Here is a 17,838-nt window from a genome sequence, read left to right on the forward strand (position 1 = left end):
GAATGCCCGGTGTAACTAAAACTGTCGCTTCCTCAGACTGTCCCTGCCCGCGGAACACCGAGCTTTGTGCTTTAGTGTCTTTGCACCTGGGGCAGCGGGAGATATCTTCTAGCGGTCTTCATTCCTTGCAGGGACACCCCTGCTCTTCTGTCATCTGTTGCATCTGCTCCCAAGTCCGACTCTTGGCTCCTTGTCCACAGCTTTCACTCTCCGTCCATTAGCATCTCCAGACCTGCCCTGCCCGGGAGCGCCGGAGCGCCCGAAGCGGACCCCTGTCCCCGGCACGGCGCTGACGCTGATCCTGTGCCTCCAGCATCGCTGGGCAGCCTCTGCTGAACAGGTGCGGTGCTCCCAGCCGCGGGGCTGAGCCGGCCGGCAGTGAGGGGAACGCGGGCAGGGAGCCGGCCGAGGGTAGGGACGGCTGCCGGGTCCTTTACTCCCGAACCCCGCCGCGTGGATCGGCCGCGATCCCCCGGGAATGGCAGAAAATGAGGTAGAGAGGGGCCAGGAAGGAGTCCTGGGGAGCAGCAGGTGGCCAGCAGGTTGACAGAGGTGATCAGCCACCTCTACTCGGCCCTAGTGAGGCACATCTGGAGTGCTGTGTCCAGGTCTGGCTCCTCAGTACAAAAACAAGGGGAGCTACTGGAGAGGGTCCAGCGGAGGCCACAAAGATGATGAGGGATCTCTCTTACAAGGAGAGACTGCGGGAGCTGGGCCTGTTTAGTCTGGAGAAGAGAAGGCTGAGAGGGGATCTCATCATTACATATAAATATCTCAAAGGCAGGTGCCAAGAGGATGGTGCCAGACTCTTCTCAGTGGTGCCCAGCAACAGGATGGGGAGCAATGGCCACAAACTAAAACACAAGTTCAACATGAGAAAGAACTTCTTTACATTGAGGGTAGCAGAGGACTGGCACAGGCTACCCAGGGAGGTCATGGAGTCTCATTTTTTGGGATTGCTAGAGCACATTCAAATGCTGTATTACCTGTAATCTGAAAAGCACACGCATGAAAAGCCTCAAAACCCTCACTTTAAACAACATTTTTAACTACTTTGTTTCTCACACATAGCACATGCCAGGGGCACTGGCATACAAACACTAAAGGATTTGGCAGGAAGGAGCATAGAAAATAGTCCTTCACCCTGATGCTGTCCTGGTCTTTTGGACAGGTCTTATAGGCAGTCAGTAAAAAAGAGTGGTGTGAGTGGATTTGCATCTCACCACCTGTATTCTCGGCCTGAACTGTTCCTTGGATGTATCTTTACGTGCCATTTCCACTACAAGGTGATAACCTGCAGCCTGGAAGGCTAACTGATCTGCTGCCAGAGACCATAAAGCCACTCTGTCACAAAAGTGTTAGGACTGAGAGAAGCTATTCTGTACAATATTAGTTCATTTAAGCATCCTGTATCTGCTGGAAAGGTTACTTGAATTTAGCTTGAAAAGATGATCATGAGAACTAAAACACATAGGCAAAACATCTTTCCAGTACTTCGGACTTGAGATCTAGTCCATTTTCAGAGCAGGCAAGTGTGGACACAAAGCAACTGAAAATGGGCACTTAGAGGGCTCTTTGATTTTTCATGCATGCTCTGGCGGGGGGTGATGGGGAATACATCCGCACAAACAAAAGGCAATACTCCACGTTCAGGACCTCAATTATGCAGGGTACAGGTATCAAACACACAGGTCCTCATTCCCATATCCCTGCTAAGCAAGAGAGCAGTAACACTAGCAGTACCCTAAGTGCCATGAAAAGGGGTTCAGAGGAAAAGGAGAAAAAAAAGAAAGCACCACACAGCCACTCGCTCACTTTCCCCTCCTCCCTATGTGGTGGGATGGGGAGAGAATCAGAAGGGTAAAAGTGAGGAGCATTGTGGGTTGAGATAAAGACAGTTTAACAGGTGAAGCAAAAGCCATGTGCACAAGCAAAGCAAAAGGCAGGTGTTCAGCCATCCTGGGAAAGCCAGGCTCCATGATGCCTAACAGTGACTTGGGAAGACAAACCGCATCATGCAAAATTTCCCCCTTTCCTCCTTCTCCGCCCCCCAGCTCTGTGTGCTGAGCTTGATGCCACATGGTCTGGAATATCCCTTTGGTCAGTTGGGGTCAGCTGCCCAGCTGTGTGCCCCTCCCAACTCCCTGTGCACCCTCAGCCCCCTCACTGGTGGGGTGGGGTGAGGAGCAGAAAGGGCCTTGATGCTGTGTAAGCCCTGCTCAGCTGTAACAAAAACATCCCTATATTACCAACACTGTTTCCTGCACAAATCCAAAACACAGCCCCATGCTAGCTACTGTGAACAAAATAAACTTTATCCCAGCCAAAATCAGCACATGTTCCGATTTTGCCAATGTTCATGAAAACTTTAAATTAGTTGTTTTTCACTCGTTCAGTCCAAATACTCCTTAAACATTTACACTGGCTGTTTTTTCACCCCTTCCTCAGGATGACTCAGTGGTATCAGCTGCAGCAACTTGATTCCAAGTTTTTGGAGCAAGTTCACCAGCTATATGATGACAGCTTTCCTATGGAGATCAGGCAGTACCTGGCACAGTGGCTGGAAAACCAGGACTGGTAAGCACATAAGTTTATTAGGCTTTGGGTTGTGTGATAAGCAATGCCCTCAGACATGCAGTTACAGGCAGCAGGAGAATGCTGGGGAAGCAAGCTGCTAGGTGAACCTTTGCTGGTAGGATGCTTCGGTAGCTATGTGGATACTACAGCATGTGTTCCTGCCCCTCTTCAGGGCTTTCTAGAGGGGCCTGATGCCTGGAGTAAGTGTCCTTGCTCACATTGCTCTCAGTGGTGGCTGTTTTAAGACCAATTAGTTACTGCCTTTGTAGCTCAGTCTCTCACTCTTCAAAGACTGAACTTCTGCGAAAGTTTCTGTGGAGTGTCTTCTCTTTGGAGAGTGGTACAACATGCACGTGCATCAGGGTCACTTTTAGGTTCCTGACGTGCATGGCATGAGTAAATGAATTTGAAGAGAATGTGGCAAAAAGAATAGAGAAACAACATTTCTTTATCAAGGAAAGTAAAGTCAAAGTTAAGAGAATGAAATTGGCTTACATTTGAAGCTAATTCTCACTACTTGCATATTCTACAACTGGAGTTGGGGATTAAAAATCAAGTACACCTGTATGTATTTCTTGGATCTTGTGTTGGAAGTGTATTTAACCCAAGCATGCTTTAAATTATTCTAGGGAACATGCCGCCAGCAATGTCTCATTTGCTACGCTGTTATTCCATGACCTGCTGTCACAGCTTGATGATCAGTTCAGCAGATTCTTGATAGAAAACAATTTTTTGCTGCAGCACAACATAAGGAAAAGCAAACGTAATCTTCAGGTACGCCTGGGTTCTATATATATATATATACTTGTGCTTGATTTGCTTCAGTGCAGTTGGGTGCCTCCAAGCAACTACCCTGCCATGAGGGGTTTTCGTAGAGGATGTGTGAGAATCCTGATTTAAAAGCCAGAATTCAAGTGTTGCTCCATTTTTGTTTTGATTTGCTATGGTTAGAAAGTTACAGTTTAATTATCAGAACAGCTACAGTTTGAGAACTACAGGAAGAAGAAAACCCCCCAGGGTAGCACCATCCTGAGCAGGGCAGTACTCGGTCTGTAGCACATTTCCAGTTTGTATGCAGGTAAAACAATAACGTTGAATTTGCATCCAGCCTGGACTGTGTGTTAAACCAGCAGCCATACCAAGGTGTGGGAGGATGGCTCATAAGGGATGAGCTCTCTCTAGGACTGTAGGGTATTATCCCACATCTCCCAGTAATGTTTGACCCTTTCCTGTTGTTTTGTGCCAATTCTGTCTCTTTGTATGCCAATGAACTACAATAGAAACTCGTTCTTGGAGCTGGTTGTGGCTGTCACAGCTTGTAATCCTTTAGCAGGCTATGACCAGTGTGTTCCCTGAGGCTCACACACTGGTAATTCCCTATTTTTTGCTAATCTGAAAGTTACTGAAGGACAAGAAATGATGTGTATGAACTTTAACAATAGACTGTGTCTCTAATGCTAGGATAACTTCCAAGAAGACCCGATACACATGGCAATGATCATCTACAACTGTCTGAAAGAAGAGAGAAAAATACTGAACAGTGCCCAGGCATCGAATGAGGTAACAGTGTTGAAATGTCTGCTGCAGTTGTATCTCCCCTTTCCTATTATTTGGGATAAGGGAAGTGGATGAAGACTGTCAGGGGAAACAGGCTGTTCCCTCTCTGCACAATAAGAAGTTCCTTAAAAAACAGATGAGTGAGCGCTGATATGTACCAGCTGGACAGCATGGCTTTTTTCTCATGAATGAAGCATTTGGAGAATAAATGGCCAGGAAATAATTTTTATTCCTTGAATGATGTAAAAGCTATGCTGGTTGTTTTAATGCTTCTGTAGTACGATGTAGCCTGATATGCTAATTGGATTTTGTTTTAATAATTAGTGCTTAACTTACGTATCCAGAAAGATTTTAGGTTTGTTCTTCTGCATTTTACTCCCCAGTTTACTCTCTGTTAAGCAGCTGAGCATGCTTCTCTGGACTTACTCTGGGAAAATGATGCATCATTCTCCTTCCCAGTTGTCTCCAAGTATTTCTTTCTAATTTTGGTGGGGTTTTGGGGTGGTTTTTTTAATGAAGCCCTTTTCTTTCCTCTGAATTATAGGTAAAGCCATAGTTTCTCCTTCGTCACCTGTTCTCCAGCTTCTCACCTTTTTTTTTTTTTTCCTTTGAAATAACTGTTTTGCAGTAAAAATTCTGCAGTTGGGAAAGGCATGCAAAAATGTATAGATAGCTGTAATCCATTTATGTAGAAATAAAGTGATGACTGACCAAGCATGTTAATTCCCGGTGCTGAAATACCTCAGTTTATAGCAGGGCTTTGAATGTGCAGTGTGGGAAGCGCACTTGGGCACGGGCTTTCAACAAGGGGCCCTTTGCAACAGTGTCCAAAGCAGCTGCTCTCAGAGTGTGACTCTGACAGAGCCCCTGTAGCTGCAGCACAGCTGTTCAGTGCTGGCACGTGACATAAAGCACTTGCTGCTGCCTTTCCAGTGTGCAATAAATTGGGGTCATCGAAAAGGGAAAGGGAATTACAGAATGGTTTGGATTGAGAGGGACTTTAGAGATCATCTACCTTCCACTAGACTGGGTTGCTTGATGCCCAATCCAGCTTGGCCATCACTTCCACCACTGACTTAAATCCATGATGGGGAACCTTTGGCAGTTTACCAAAATAAATACTTTGTTTGTTTCTTTCAAATTTACCTGAACTTGATTTTCTTATACTACAAAATTTTAGTATGGTTTATCAGAGCCATGCTTCCTCAGGTTGTTTGTCAACAAAAGCCACTAATTTACATTAATGAAAAAAGTATGGGTCACTCTGTTTTGACTTGTACTGCTTCTTCCCTCAGATGGAAGTAGGGAATGTACAGAACACTGTGATTGGGATGCTGGACAAACAGAAGGAGCTTGATGCCAAAGTTAAGGCTATAAAAAGCAGTGTTACAGTAAGTATAATATAACTTTTCATAGTAGTGTTTGTTGATTCACAGATGTTGAAAAGCTTTCAGTAGTACATTAGACTTGATAAAGTGACAAACAAAAGTAAAGTAGGGGCTTTCAAGTCTATAACCAGGGATTGTCTGAAGACAGAAAGTACCTTGTGCCTAAATTTTAGCAACAAAAGCATTTTACCTGTCTGAAATACTAGCAACTGAGGAAAAAAACCTCTTAAATTGTAACTGACCAATTTGTTGTTAACTAGAAGATTTTTTTTTTTTAGCATACAAATGTTTGTCTTAATAAATACAGTCACAACAGAAAGCTTTTCTCCAAGCAGTACTTAAGAATTTGAAAGTTTAAAATGCTGTGTGCTAAGTTTTTCCACTGTAGCATAGGTTCTTCTAAATTCTGTGAACTTACATGGCTTGACCACAAAGGCACTTCCACACTTTAATAGATTTCAGCTAGCTGAGAAGTAGGAACGATGAATAGGTGATGAAATTTAGGAATATTTCCTGTTAGGGAGTTCCAGGAAAAAGCAGTGTAACAAAACTGGGCTTCATGTCTGTCAAGGGCTAGTACCAGGCAGTTCCTCATCAGATGTAGTCTTGCATTACTTGAAAATATTAAGTAATTGTGGCCACCCTCACTCATGCATTACAGGATGTGGAGCAGGACATCAAGGCATTAGAGGATATGCAAGATGAGTATGACTTCAAATGTAAAACCCTGCAGAATAGAGGTAAGTAATTTTTCAAGGACATCCCCTATTGCATGTAGTTTGTCAGAGTAAACTGCTCTTTATGTCAAGACACTGAGCCTAATGATACACGGCCAAACTTACTGGTAATGTCCCTCCTTTATTAACTCTGTTTCGCACTGAAACCTAAATTTCTGCATCTGTCTTTAGTTCCAAGTAAGAGAGCCTCCCTGTTAACACAGCATTCCTTTGTCCTTTGCAGCCCTTTGCCAGTAGAAGTAGCAAGCCCTGTAGGCTCTGTGGCCATTCAGCCATACACTTAATTAGGGATGTTTAGGCTTCCCTTTGCCGTCTTGTATTTCACAAATGCCAGACTAGCTTTAGGTTTTGTAGGCTCTTGTGCACCAAGGGAAACACACAGAGTCCACACTGGTTTCATTATACAGATCTGTCTCTGATGTCGAATTCTTTGTTCTAGAAAAGGCTTTAGTTTCCACCACAGCTGGGCAGAGCTGACTGTCCCTCAGAACAGGGACACGTTCAGAAGGTACTTAGGGAAGCACTGAGCTACAATCTTGCTTTTTGTATTTGTCCACTTTCCCCCCAGCATATTCCCCACCCGTCCTTCAGCACTCCTGCAGCCTCCCATTCACAATTTGGACTTATTTTACAGAACACGAGTCCAGTAATATGTCTCAGGAAGAGTACAAGAAAGAACAGCTGAGTCTCCAGCAGATGTTCTTAAACCTGGACCTCAAGAGAAAGGTAGTGCTCAAGTTTTCTTTCAGAAGTCAGCAGCTCTTCATTTTAAGCACATGTTCATTTTCATTGAATTGACATAAAATAGCAGTAGAAAAGTTTTTTTTAATATGTCAGTTGAACTGGGGTCTTTGCAGAGTTTTGCAAGACAGATGAGCACTAGCTAAAACAGTACTTAGTTCTCCTGTATGATGTATTTTTAATAATCAGGGTAATCTCATGTTCTGTGTAGGAGGTGGTGAATAAGATAGTACAGCTGCTGCACAGTGCAGAGCACACACAGACTGCCCTTATTAATGATGAGCTGGTGGAGTGGAAGCACAGGCAACAGACAGCATGCATTGGTGGGCCACCCAATGCCTGCCTCGACCAGCTGCAGAACTGGTAAGTCTTTTGTAAGGCTGCGTTTGAGCCAGGTTATGAAGGAACACCACATCTAGGAAATATACTGATGATTTATATTATCCATTTTCATTCTGTCTTACTATAACTACATTAATTTTATTACCTAACTATATTTCTAGTGAGCATGAAGTGTTCTCCAAGCTCTGTCACATCCTCGGGGACAGTCACCTGGCTGGTGCCTCTGCATTAGAAAAATACAAAAACATGCTAAAAGTAACAAGATCGTGTCAATTTTAGGTTCACCACTGTTGCTGAAAGTCTACAGCAAGTTCGTCAGCAGCTTAAGAAGCTTGAGGAACTGGAACAGAAGTTTACCTACGACCCTGATCCCATCACAAAAAATAAACAATTTCTGCAGGACCTAACGCACACTCTTTTCAAACAACTCATCCAAAGGTAACAGACCAGAAGGATCTTTTGGTGTTACATGAATAAATAGATGAAGAGCACCTTCCCTACTGTTCTCTCAGTATTTCTTGCATAGTAACTTTTCATTTTCCAAGGTTTTCCTAAGTTTGTCACAAATATTAAACTGAATTACTGTTTTTGAGATTTACTCTATCTAGGATTTCCACAGGTTCAGGCCTGTGGAAAGGGTTTGTGATCAGTCATTATTGAAGTTAGCAGATGCTTTGCTGCAGTACACATTGATTACAGAGTCAAACTCCCAGTCTGTTAGTCCACTTCTTGCTTCAAGCTTCAACGCTGCAGAGTTCAGGTGAAGAGAGGCAAGAAACAATCTGCATCAAGCTGTGCCCAAGATAGATACACACTAGATTCTCCAATCCTTTGTCACTGGACGCATCATCTTTGCCTCCAGCACAGGGAGGCCAGCCCTGCCTCTGTACCACCTCTATGATGCAAGGTACTGTAGCTTGTAGTTACCTCACGTAAGATCAGAGTCCTATTCTGTACACACACAGTATATAAAAATTTGGGGTGTATCAGAGCCAGTTAGCCCCAGAAGTTTTGTTTCATTGGGTTAGCTGGCCCTCATCAAATCCCCTGCTAGTGTATCCATCCCTTGGGCACCTGTTTTTACACAGCACTGTCACTGTAAGAATTCAGGAAGTCCTGGGAATGGCAAACAAAGCAACACTCTTCACTTGCACTGTGCTAATTACAGCACAGTGTTTCCTTGCTGTTTTGATTTTAGGGAAGTCTGATGAAGCAATCTCCCTCTTCAAGCTGTCAATGTATTGCAGAAAAGCCAGCACTTTAAAAATCACTATTTCTAGCCCCATTGAAACAATTGAAGGGAACTGATGCACACACCTCTGTGTAGATAGAAACTGAGTGAATAAAGTGTATAGTATTACTGGTAAATCAGCATTCTTTTAAAGTTCACTTTTTATGTGGTTTCTTATTTAAGGACAGCACAGATAAACCACAGTGCCTTTAATCTGTTCTTCCCATAGCTCCTTTGTGGTGGAGAGGCAGCCTTGCATGCCAACACATCCTCAGAGGCCACTAGTCCTGAAGACAGGAGTACAGTTTACTGTGAAGCTGAGGTATGTTTTCCCCTTTCCCTATTCCTGTTTTGTGGTAAGGCTTTCCTGTCACTGGCTTTCCACAGCCAGGGGGATTGCACAGCCTGTCCTGTAGCCCAGGGGCTGAGGCCAGGAGGAGGGAAGTGCCATGGGCAGGGGCTTTCTTCTGGCAGAGTTTAACTCACATTCAGCTTTTACCCTTTACCAGAAGTGGGGTGTACTGAGTGTGTAACAAACACAACCAAACAGCAAGAAGACACGTGCAGAGCACTTTGTCATGCCAAAGAGTAACTCATTTGCCCATTTAGTTGCATCTCTAAATGCTGTCTGGTATGGAGCAAGCTTGGAGCCTGCACGTGGCCCCAAGCATGCTCCTTAAATATCTGTGGTAAGCAACACAATAGAAGAGAACCCATCTTTTTCAATTGCTGACATAAAAAAAAATACTTCTCTTTCCAGATTGCTGGTGAAACTGCAGGAACTGAACTACAACTTGAAAGTGAAAGTTTTATTTGATAAGTATGTTGCACTTATTTCATCCATCTTATGTAAAGGTAAACAGTCCCCACGTTCAGAAACCAAAGAGCAGTCACATTGTAAGTGTTGACTAGGCCAGCAGCAGGCTGGTTCTCTGTGACAGCAAGTACATCCTTCCCTTTTTCTTATCCATTCCCTTGTTCTAAATCTCTGACACCAGAGACATGTCACAAAGTGCAGATGGCTTCAGCTTCTCACCGTCATCTCCTCTGAGGAGAGCTCACTACTGCTAAATCAGGCACAGGGCAGCACCTGGGGAACAGCCACAGCTCTGCTGGGTTGTTTCACCTGGATTAGCACAAGGTGACAGTGTCGAATTGAACTCCACCCTTTCCAGTCACATAATTCAGTCATGTCTCTAGAATACCTTACTTTTTGGGTAGTGTCTAGTAAGAAATACGGTTATCCTAAAGCAGCCTTTGAGTTAGGGGTATAATCTGCCTACCTGTAACATAGGACATGTTCTCAATCAGAGGAAAAATCACAGCAGTTGAAACAGTTTAATACCAACCTTCTGTATTTTGTAAGCAGTTCCATACTTAAAGGGCATGGAAAGAAATATGGCAGGCTATCCAAAATAATGACAGGGACTGTGCTTTCAAGAAAGCAAGTGGGTTTTTGTCTTCTCAGCCAAGTAATTTTGTTCACTTGAAATGGCTTTAGGGTCCAGAAACTTGCATAGAATAGGGAAAAAGTAAAAAAAAAGTTCTTATGTGGTTGTGGGAGGTGAGGCTTTGAGAAGTGTGCTAGACAGAATGCAACTCAGTAGAATCCCAAGTGCTGGGAAAACCAATTCAAGTGATGCAGCAATTTATTCAACAAGTTTTAAAGCAGATTTAGAGTAGCAGAACTATATTCTTTTTTCCTCAGCACAAGAGAAAAAAATAGATAGAGTAAAAGAAAGTACTTGCTTTGATTATAAAGCCCCCATAGCAATATTAAGCCTCAGTAAAACACAGGCTGTGTAGCACAGTATTTATTTTGACTGCTTGAACCAATTGCCTCATCTTTTGCACAAGAATTTCACAAAAGCATTTTACCAGTTCTCAGTCAGCTCTGTCAGCTACTAAAAAATGCACATTTTCTCTGTCTCTGGCAGAATCTTTAAAAGATTCTTATTTTGTCTTTTTTTTTTTTCTTGACAGAGATGTAACTGAGAAGAACTCAGTCAAAGGGTAGGTGGCATCAGAGTTTTGTATATTTATTAGGTTCTTTCAACAAAGTTGAGATTTAATTACATTTTCTCTCTCTCTTTGTGTAGGTTCAGGAAATTTAATATTTTGGGAACAAACACAAAAGTAATGAACATGGAAGAATCTACCAATGGAAGTCTAGCAGCAGAATTCAGGCACTTGGTAGGGGGTTGGTTTTTTCTTTCTTTTACTGATACAGCCACTTAATTTTGTTGGTAGAGTGTGGTAGGAAGGAAGCAAATGGCTTTTGTTATTGAAGTCATTATTTACTTTTGTGTAAAGAGGAACTGTGATTATCTCCTTTTTCTTTGTGCTTTCCTTTTTGAAATATTTGGCCTGTTTCAATCAAAATATGATTGCTTGTCACTGAAATAGGGACAGGAATGCAAGCAAGACTATTTTCTGCTATACAGATTATGCTGCAATGGGTTCTTTGTAGGAGGAAGTTAAAAAAGCCTAGAAAGGCTGGTTTGGGCCTTTCAGAGGAAGGCCCACAGGTAGGGAAGCTTGGAATAGTTCAAAGACCTCTGAGTCTGGAAGATGAAAATTGTCAAGGAGTGGGCAGCTGCAAGGAAGTCAGTGCCTTCAGCAGACTGTACCACACTTCTGATCTGCACATTGCGAGGGAACAGATTGGTTCCTTCCTACCACAGGAAAGGAAAAATGCAAGTCCAGGACCAGGGAACATGGAACTCTCTCTTCATTGACCACAACTGAGGCTGCTTAGAGTTTACCATCCTATTCAGAGGGGTTCTTTGATAAACCAATATTCCATCTGATTCTGATTTCATACTGCTTCTGTTCTTAAAAGGCCTCTTACATAAAGGCATTGCATCATAACTGTGCAATATCTTTTTTCACAGATGAACAGTTTATAAAGGCGTAGTAGTTACCTACAGTTTAATCCTTTGGCTCCCACAGCTTAGAGCCAAATAGAATCAGGCACTAGTGCAGCAAGTTTGCATACAGTTGAGCAAGTGGAGCATGCAAACCTCCTCTACCACTTCCATTTGTGGCTGACATAAACGAGTGACAGAGGTTTTTTGTTTGTTTGCAGCAACTGAAAGAACAGAAAAATGCAGGGAGCAGAACAAATGAGGTAAGCAGCACTAACCTTTTCTTTGTCAAGTTTTAGCATAATACTAACAAGGCATTCATTTAAGACAGTGCTCTCTGATCAGACCCATGAAGACACTCATGGGATGAGAGATCATAGGGGAGGAGTTCAGTGTTTCTACAAAGGGATCCATGTAGGAACAGTCTGCAAGGAGAACTACAGCCAGAATGGCAGTGAGGGACTCTCCCACACTGGCATCTACCTTTAACAGGACTTCCTGGCAAGCACTGATTTTTCTGTGGCTTATAGGTGGTAGTAGCCACAAAAAAACCAAAAAACACATGCCTGGAGAGGCAGTTCTAGGAAGTCAGCACTGTCACTTGACTTTGATCTGTAAGCTCTTACTGAGGTCTAGAGCACGACTGTGGGCAAAAAAGGGTTTTCCCCATAATAAAGCCCCACTTCTTCACCCTAGGAGTTTTCCGTCCCTGAAAAGTTTTCCTTTATTTTTTTTGAAGGGTCCTCTCATTGTAACAGAAGAGCTTCACTCTCTGAGTTTTGAGACGCAGCTGTGCCAGCCTGGTTTGGTAATAGACCTAGAGGTATGTCTTAGATGAAACAGACGGACCTCAATTCCTGTGTGTCACTCATGCTGACAATCCTAACTTTTTTTTCCTCTCTTTTGTTTTCTTTTTTTCTTTTTTTTAAGTACTGGGATATCAAGCATTTTCAGTTATTTCAAAGTATGGGAATGACACTTCACAACTGTGTATAGAGACAGAGAGAGAATGCTGTCAGATCTCTGGGTAAATAAGAATAGATGCGCTTTGCAAAAGTGTCTGATACCTAGAGGGCTTAAACCACAGGGTTGGTTATCAGTTTACATTTATTTCAGAAGCAGTGTGCTATGAACTCTACTGTCACTATTAGTGCTGTCATAACTGACATTAAAGTCTTTATTAGATAAAAATTACCCAAGTTCTTTCTAGTATTTCATCATACTGATATTTTCTCCCCTACATACCAACCTCTATTGAAAAAGTAAAGACTGTGCAAGCAGGGAATTAGAATGGAAATGGGTTTGTGAATAATCTCAAGGAGGATTGTGGCAGCAGTGCAGGGTAACCTGATATGTTTCCTTTTGTGCCCCTTTCAGACCACATCCCTTCCCATTGTTGTGATCTCAAATGTGAGCCAGCTTCCCAGTGGATGGGCTTCTATCTTGTGGTTCAACATGCTGTCTACTGATCCCAAGGTATTTGCAGGAAAAAAATATTTTATCAGGTACTATATGTAATTTTCAAGCATTGTATGCAAGTGGCTGCTGCATTTTAGCTCTGCAGATGACTCTTAATGAGTTTCAGGGGTAGAGAGAGGCAGCAACTTCCCTGACCTAAACAGAGCAATGTTTGAAACCCAGATTAGGGGAGGATGTATTCAGGATATACACTATGACAAATGAACAATCAAGAACTCAATTATGGTGCATTGAGTAATCCAGCAATTCTGCCCACTGGGAGAAGACATACCCAGAGCCCCAGAGATTGCTTTTCCTGGTAAAGAGTGCCTGGAAGAATAGCTGCCTGCTTCTGCAGAGCTTCTTCTCAAGCTGACATCCATTCTTAAATCTGGAGTTTGTTTTGGCAACAATACACTTTTATAAGTTCAAGTGGCATTCCAAAATGAATGTTTACTTGTATTATGTAGCTTGTATTTTTCTGTTTCATTCTAGAACTTGTCATTCTTTCTGAATCCGCCTTGTGCAAAGTGGTCTAAGCTTTCTGAAGTTCTGAGTTGGCAGTTTTCTTCTGTAACAAAGAGAGGACTTAATGCAGATCAGCTGAGCATGCTGGGAGAGAAGCTTCTTGGTATGGTTTGCTTTCATCACAGATGGCCTGTTTTAGTTGAAGCTAATTCTGCATCTTTTCCTGCAACCTATTTTAAGTTTTCATTTCCTCTCACACCTTTTCCCCTTCTACAATACAACTTTGTAGCAATTAAGTATTTTCCGCTTTTCAGTATGGCAGAGTTTGTAAATGAGATCATGTCATTAAAAAAATCTGCCATTCTAACTTGGGAGTTCTATGCATTAGAGCAACACCAGTTGGGCCTAATTCTGCCTTTTGAAGTAACACTCGTGTTTAGTCAGTCTTTGAAGTGGATGTTTCTTGGCATCTTTTGGGTTTTGTTTTTAAATCCACCTCCATTTATTTTAACTCCGTGCATGCCCTGAGCTGCAGTGGGGATTCACTCTGCATAAACACAGTTGCAATATCAACATGCAAACACTATGGAACTGCTAAAGGATATCAAATAGAATTATCTCCCACATGAGTGTCCTTAGTAAAAGCCTCATCAGCCATGGGGTTTGGAAACAAACTCCTTGCAGTTTGCCTGAATAGGCAGGGCACTTGCCACTGCTACTGATTTTGCACAGTAGACTCTAGATGAAAAATACTGTTGATTCAGTATATTTCACCGACCTTAAGTTTCAGGAAAAAGTTATATTTAAAAGGTATTTGAGTTTAGTGTGTCTAGGTGGCAAGTACAGCATTCCACTCTCTAATTCCCCCAAGACATAAGATCTGACAAAAAGCTGCTAATTTTTAATAGATTACTTTTCAAAATTCTACAAGGAGAATGATTTTTTTGTTGTTGTTTGTTTAATTAACCAACACAAGGAGACCAGTGATATATTTCTATGGCAAATGTGCATGTCAGAACTACAGGAATTTTGTCGAGCTCTGGTAATGGTAGACTTGCTCCTTACATCTTACCTCTGTAGATAAAAATATCACCCAGCTGAAAAAATCCTGGTTGCTGAACACTGTAGATTCAGGATTCCTCAGTGCAAGGAGGAGACAGAACTAGCAGAGTGCCAGGCTACAACCTGGTTGTAGCTGGTTTTGCAATGTGAAAATTGAAAGAATCTTGATCTCTTAACACCAAGCAGTATCAGTAACAAGCTCCCTAACCCAGTTCATTTTCAGAAAAATGACAGAAAAAAGCATATTTATTGGAAGCCATAGCATGATCATTAATGGAAAGAATTTGGCTCTGACTACAGTCAGGGTCTGCAAAGCTCCAGCTACTGTAGTCACAGCACAGGACTTTTCTTTGTGGTTTGGATATGGTTATGAAACACTGTGGACATAAAAACAAGGCTGGGGGAAACAGTTGCAACAGGAGTAAGATGAGTCTGTGTTTGGGGTAGACCTGGGAGTCAAGAGTTTCTGGGGCAAAAGCCTGCAGGTCACCAGAATCAAGGTAGTAAAGTGCTTAATCTTAGAGAGATACTGCAGGGTCTGCTGAGCCCCTGCAGAGGAGCTTGTGGGCTGCAGTCTTCTTGTGCAGGCAAGAACTATGCAAGGATTCAGCCTCCTTCCTGGAAGCATTTTGAAGCTGGCAAGTGTTTGGTGCAGCGCAGCACAGGAAGTGTCAGGATGGATTGGCTCCCATTATGCAAGGGCTGCCCACACAGATCTGGTTATCGTAAAACCTCCCAGAGGGAACTTTGCACCCTCCCCTGCACTAGCTGTGAAAGCACAGCAGCCTGCCCTTCCTTTTCTTTCGTAGTTCAACAGTTGAATTCCAAATAATAACTCAGAACTTGGTTTTCTAAGTACTTCTAGCCTTACTAAGTAACTTATGGAACATGACTGAAGTAAAATGTATTGTGTTCAGGGCCAACAAACGGAGGATCTCAGGATGGCCTTATTCCTTGGACAAGATTCTGCAAGGTATGAGCTCAGTTTTAAAAGCTGAGATGGAAGAGGGGGTCTCATCTTACTTTACTGTGGATTTTGTTTGGGCTTTTTTTGTTTGTTTTTCCCCCCAGGGTGCCTTCTTTCTCAGTAGGATCCTCTCATTATTCTAGACCTTACATAGTTATGGGAGGCTTTGGTGGCAAGGTTAAAGTAGCAGCAGAAGGAGGCAAAAGAGCTTGCAATGGCAAGGAGTAGATGATTTTGAGACTGCTTTTGATCCATGTAAACTCCATAGGAAAAAAAAATGTATCTTTCAAACACAGCACCTTCATTATTATTAATGCAGCTGCTATTAATAGAATAGTTCTCCATTTTGACTATTACAGAAAACGTAAACAAAACAATCAGCAAGATGAACAATTCTTATGTATCTTAGTGAAGGACATTTCCCAGGCCCGGAGCAAATGGATTAGGGTGAGGATTAACACGGGGTGGCCAAGAGGGTCAGTATGATGACAGAGAGCCACACCATGCAATTTCACAGCCCTGGCTGCAGCAAGACAGGAGGGCTCTTCATATTTTCTTTAGCTTTAGACCCTAAACTGATACAGATAAGTAGGCGATCACAGCAACCAGGAGCAGACTCCAGGGGAAGAGCAAGGCTCTGGTGACCTACAAGCACTGAAATTCATTAATGTGGATGTCTCATGAGAAATTGAGATCCAAGTCTCAACAGAAAGTGTCTCTAAAGCTTCTGCTAGCCAGCCCAGTTAAAAACCCCAATGGAATGGGTTTGCATGTCCAACAACTCAGTAAGGATAGCACCCAGGCAGGGAACAAGAGCCTTTTTTCTGCTCTTAGACCAGTGTTACTGCATGTGAGAGGTGATGGATCACATATTTGTGGGTACTGGAGGCTCAGACAGGCATTTTTCTCATTCTCCTCTTGCCTTAAGATTCAGTACATGCTTCATTACCAATAGTTCCTGTCCTGGAGAGACAGAAAAAGAGTCATAAGAGAATATGGGGAGGGTGGGAGAAAAGAAAAAGGGAGAAAAGAAAAGAAAAACACAAGAACAAGTAGACAGTGGCAGGATTGAAACCTTGCTTTCCTCTCTGCTTAATGAAACTCATGTCTCATTATCCCTGTTTTCCCTACTCCCATCCCTGCCTTTCCATATTCTGAATTTCAGGAAAACATAAATGATAAAAATTTCCCCTTTTGGCTGTGGATTGAGGGAATCCTGGAGCTTATTAAGAAACATCTCCTGTGTCTCTGGAATGATGGGTAAGACCTGAGTGAAGTTAAAGATGTGGTCATTGCCTCAGACCTCACTTTCAGGCCAGCAGTTGCACCCTCAGCTGCTGGGTGGTTGGTTGTGCAGAGAGTGGAACTTGAAACCAGAAGAATCTGAAGCAAGTGGATTGTAGTATTGAGGAAACCTCTGGTGAGGCAACTGCTAGAAGCAGGAACGTCAGGTGACTGAGTTGTCCCATTTAAGTCACAGAGCAGGGTTTTGAATGTTAGATTATATTTTGTTTTGCCTCTGCTCCCACTGTAAGTCAGTTCTTTCCACATCCTAGAACACAGCCAAGAAAAACTGAAGCACAAGGACGTACAAGTCATAGTGATATGATTTTAAAAAAACCAAACTGCCTGCCCAAAGAGAGTTAGTGTGAGCTGCCTGGAGGTGGCAGCAGCCAGACTTGGAATGCCTGTGCCTGCACAGGCCCAGAACCCAGCAGTCTTCACTTATTTTAAGACTATTAGTAAGTAGAGGGACTCTGCCAGATGGGAACACAGTTCCATTTGCCCTTTAATACTGGTTTAGTAAACTTTTCATTCTGGGATTTCCGATTTCAGAAGTAATTCTGCCCAAACTAGGCTTATCCAAAGTCACAATCCTGCCTTTTAGCTTCAGCCACATTATGAAACCTCATCAAACAGCACACTGACAGTGGAGTATCCCACAGTTCTGCAGGATCTACAGCAGCAGGATTGCTTTGTCTTGCTACATTCAGCAGTGGGCTTCACATTTTTACCCCCCCAGGTCCAGGAGAGTTCTTCAAAGCCTTGTTTCACTGCCCCAAACCTCCCCATTTCTTTGATGAGGGGGCTGCAGTGCAGTGGGAATATTTGCCACCATTACTGAAGCAGAGTGTCAGTTCTGGGATTGGGATTACATGTGGATTTGGTACAGGCTTGAATAGCAGAGACTCCCCTTGTATACAAAAGGGTAATACAGCCTCAAGAACACTTGCCTTTCTTCATACTTGAGAGATAGGAAGGCAAAAGACTTCCTTATACACAGGATATTGCCTGCTGAATGCATTTGTTACCTAAAGCATGGTATTTAAACCAAAACACAAAACTCACCAATCAAACCCCCAAACCCCATAAAACAGGGCAGCTTACAGCATCTGAAATTCTAAGCAAAATTATGATTATTTAGTATTTTTTTGTGCAAAAC

At 42.8% G+C, this 17,838-nt stretch overlaps 1 protein-coding gene across 1 annotated transcript in view; it reads left to right on the plus strand.

Annotated features, from left to right (window-relative positions):
- The first annotated feature begins 50 nt into the window (after window positions 1–50).
- STAT1 (signal transducer and activator of transcription 1) overlaps window positions 51–17,838 on the plus strand; it is a 23,900-nt gene continuing 6,112 nt past the window's right edge. Inside the window, exons 1-19 of the mRNA XM_017728766.1 lie at window positions 51–340; window positions 2,449–2,577; window positions 3,207–3,351; window positions 4,039–4,137; window positions 5,430–5,525; window positions 6,184–6,262; window positions 6,894–6,985; window positions 7,212–7,363; window positions 7,622–7,780; window positions 8,803–8,895; window positions 9,334–9,393; window positions 10,557–10,586; window positions 10,673–10,766; window positions 11,662–11,703; window positions 12,180–12,263; window positions 12,818–12,916; window positions 13,394–13,529; window positions 15,346–15,401; window positions 16,561–16,655. Coding sequence (XP_017584255.1) covers window positions 2,450–2,577; window positions 3,207–3,351; window positions 4,039–4,137; window positions 5,430–5,525; window positions 6,184–6,262; window positions 6,894–6,985; window positions 7,212–7,363; window positions 7,622–7,780; window positions 8,803–8,895; window positions 9,334–9,393; window positions 10,557–10,586; window positions 10,673–10,766; window positions 11,662–11,703; window positions 12,180–12,263; window positions 12,818–12,916; window positions 13,394–13,529; window positions 15,346–15,401; window positions 16,561–16,655 — 1,739 coding nt within the window. The 5' untranslated portion in view covers window positions 51–340; window position 2,449. The remainder of the gene's footprint in view (window positions 341–2,448; window positions 2,578–3,206; window positions 3,352–4,038; window positions 4,138–5,429; window positions 5,526–6,183; window positions 6,263–6,893; window positions 6,986–7,211; window positions 7,364–7,621; window positions 7,781–8,802; window positions 8,896–9,333; window positions 9,394–10,556; window positions 10,587–10,672; window positions 10,767–11,661; window positions 11,704–12,179; window positions 12,264–12,817; window positions 12,917–13,393; window positions 13,530–15,345; window positions 15,402–16,560; window positions 16,656–17,838) is intronic.

This window comes from Corvus brachyrhynchos, unplaced genomic scaffold (assembly GCF_000691975.1).
Source record: "Corvus brachyrhynchos isolate BGI_N302 unplaced genomic scaffold, ASM69197v1 scaffold370, whole genome shotgun sequence".
NCBI lineage: Eukaryota > Metazoa > Chordata > Aves > Passeriformes > Corvidae > Corvus > Corvus brachyrhynchos.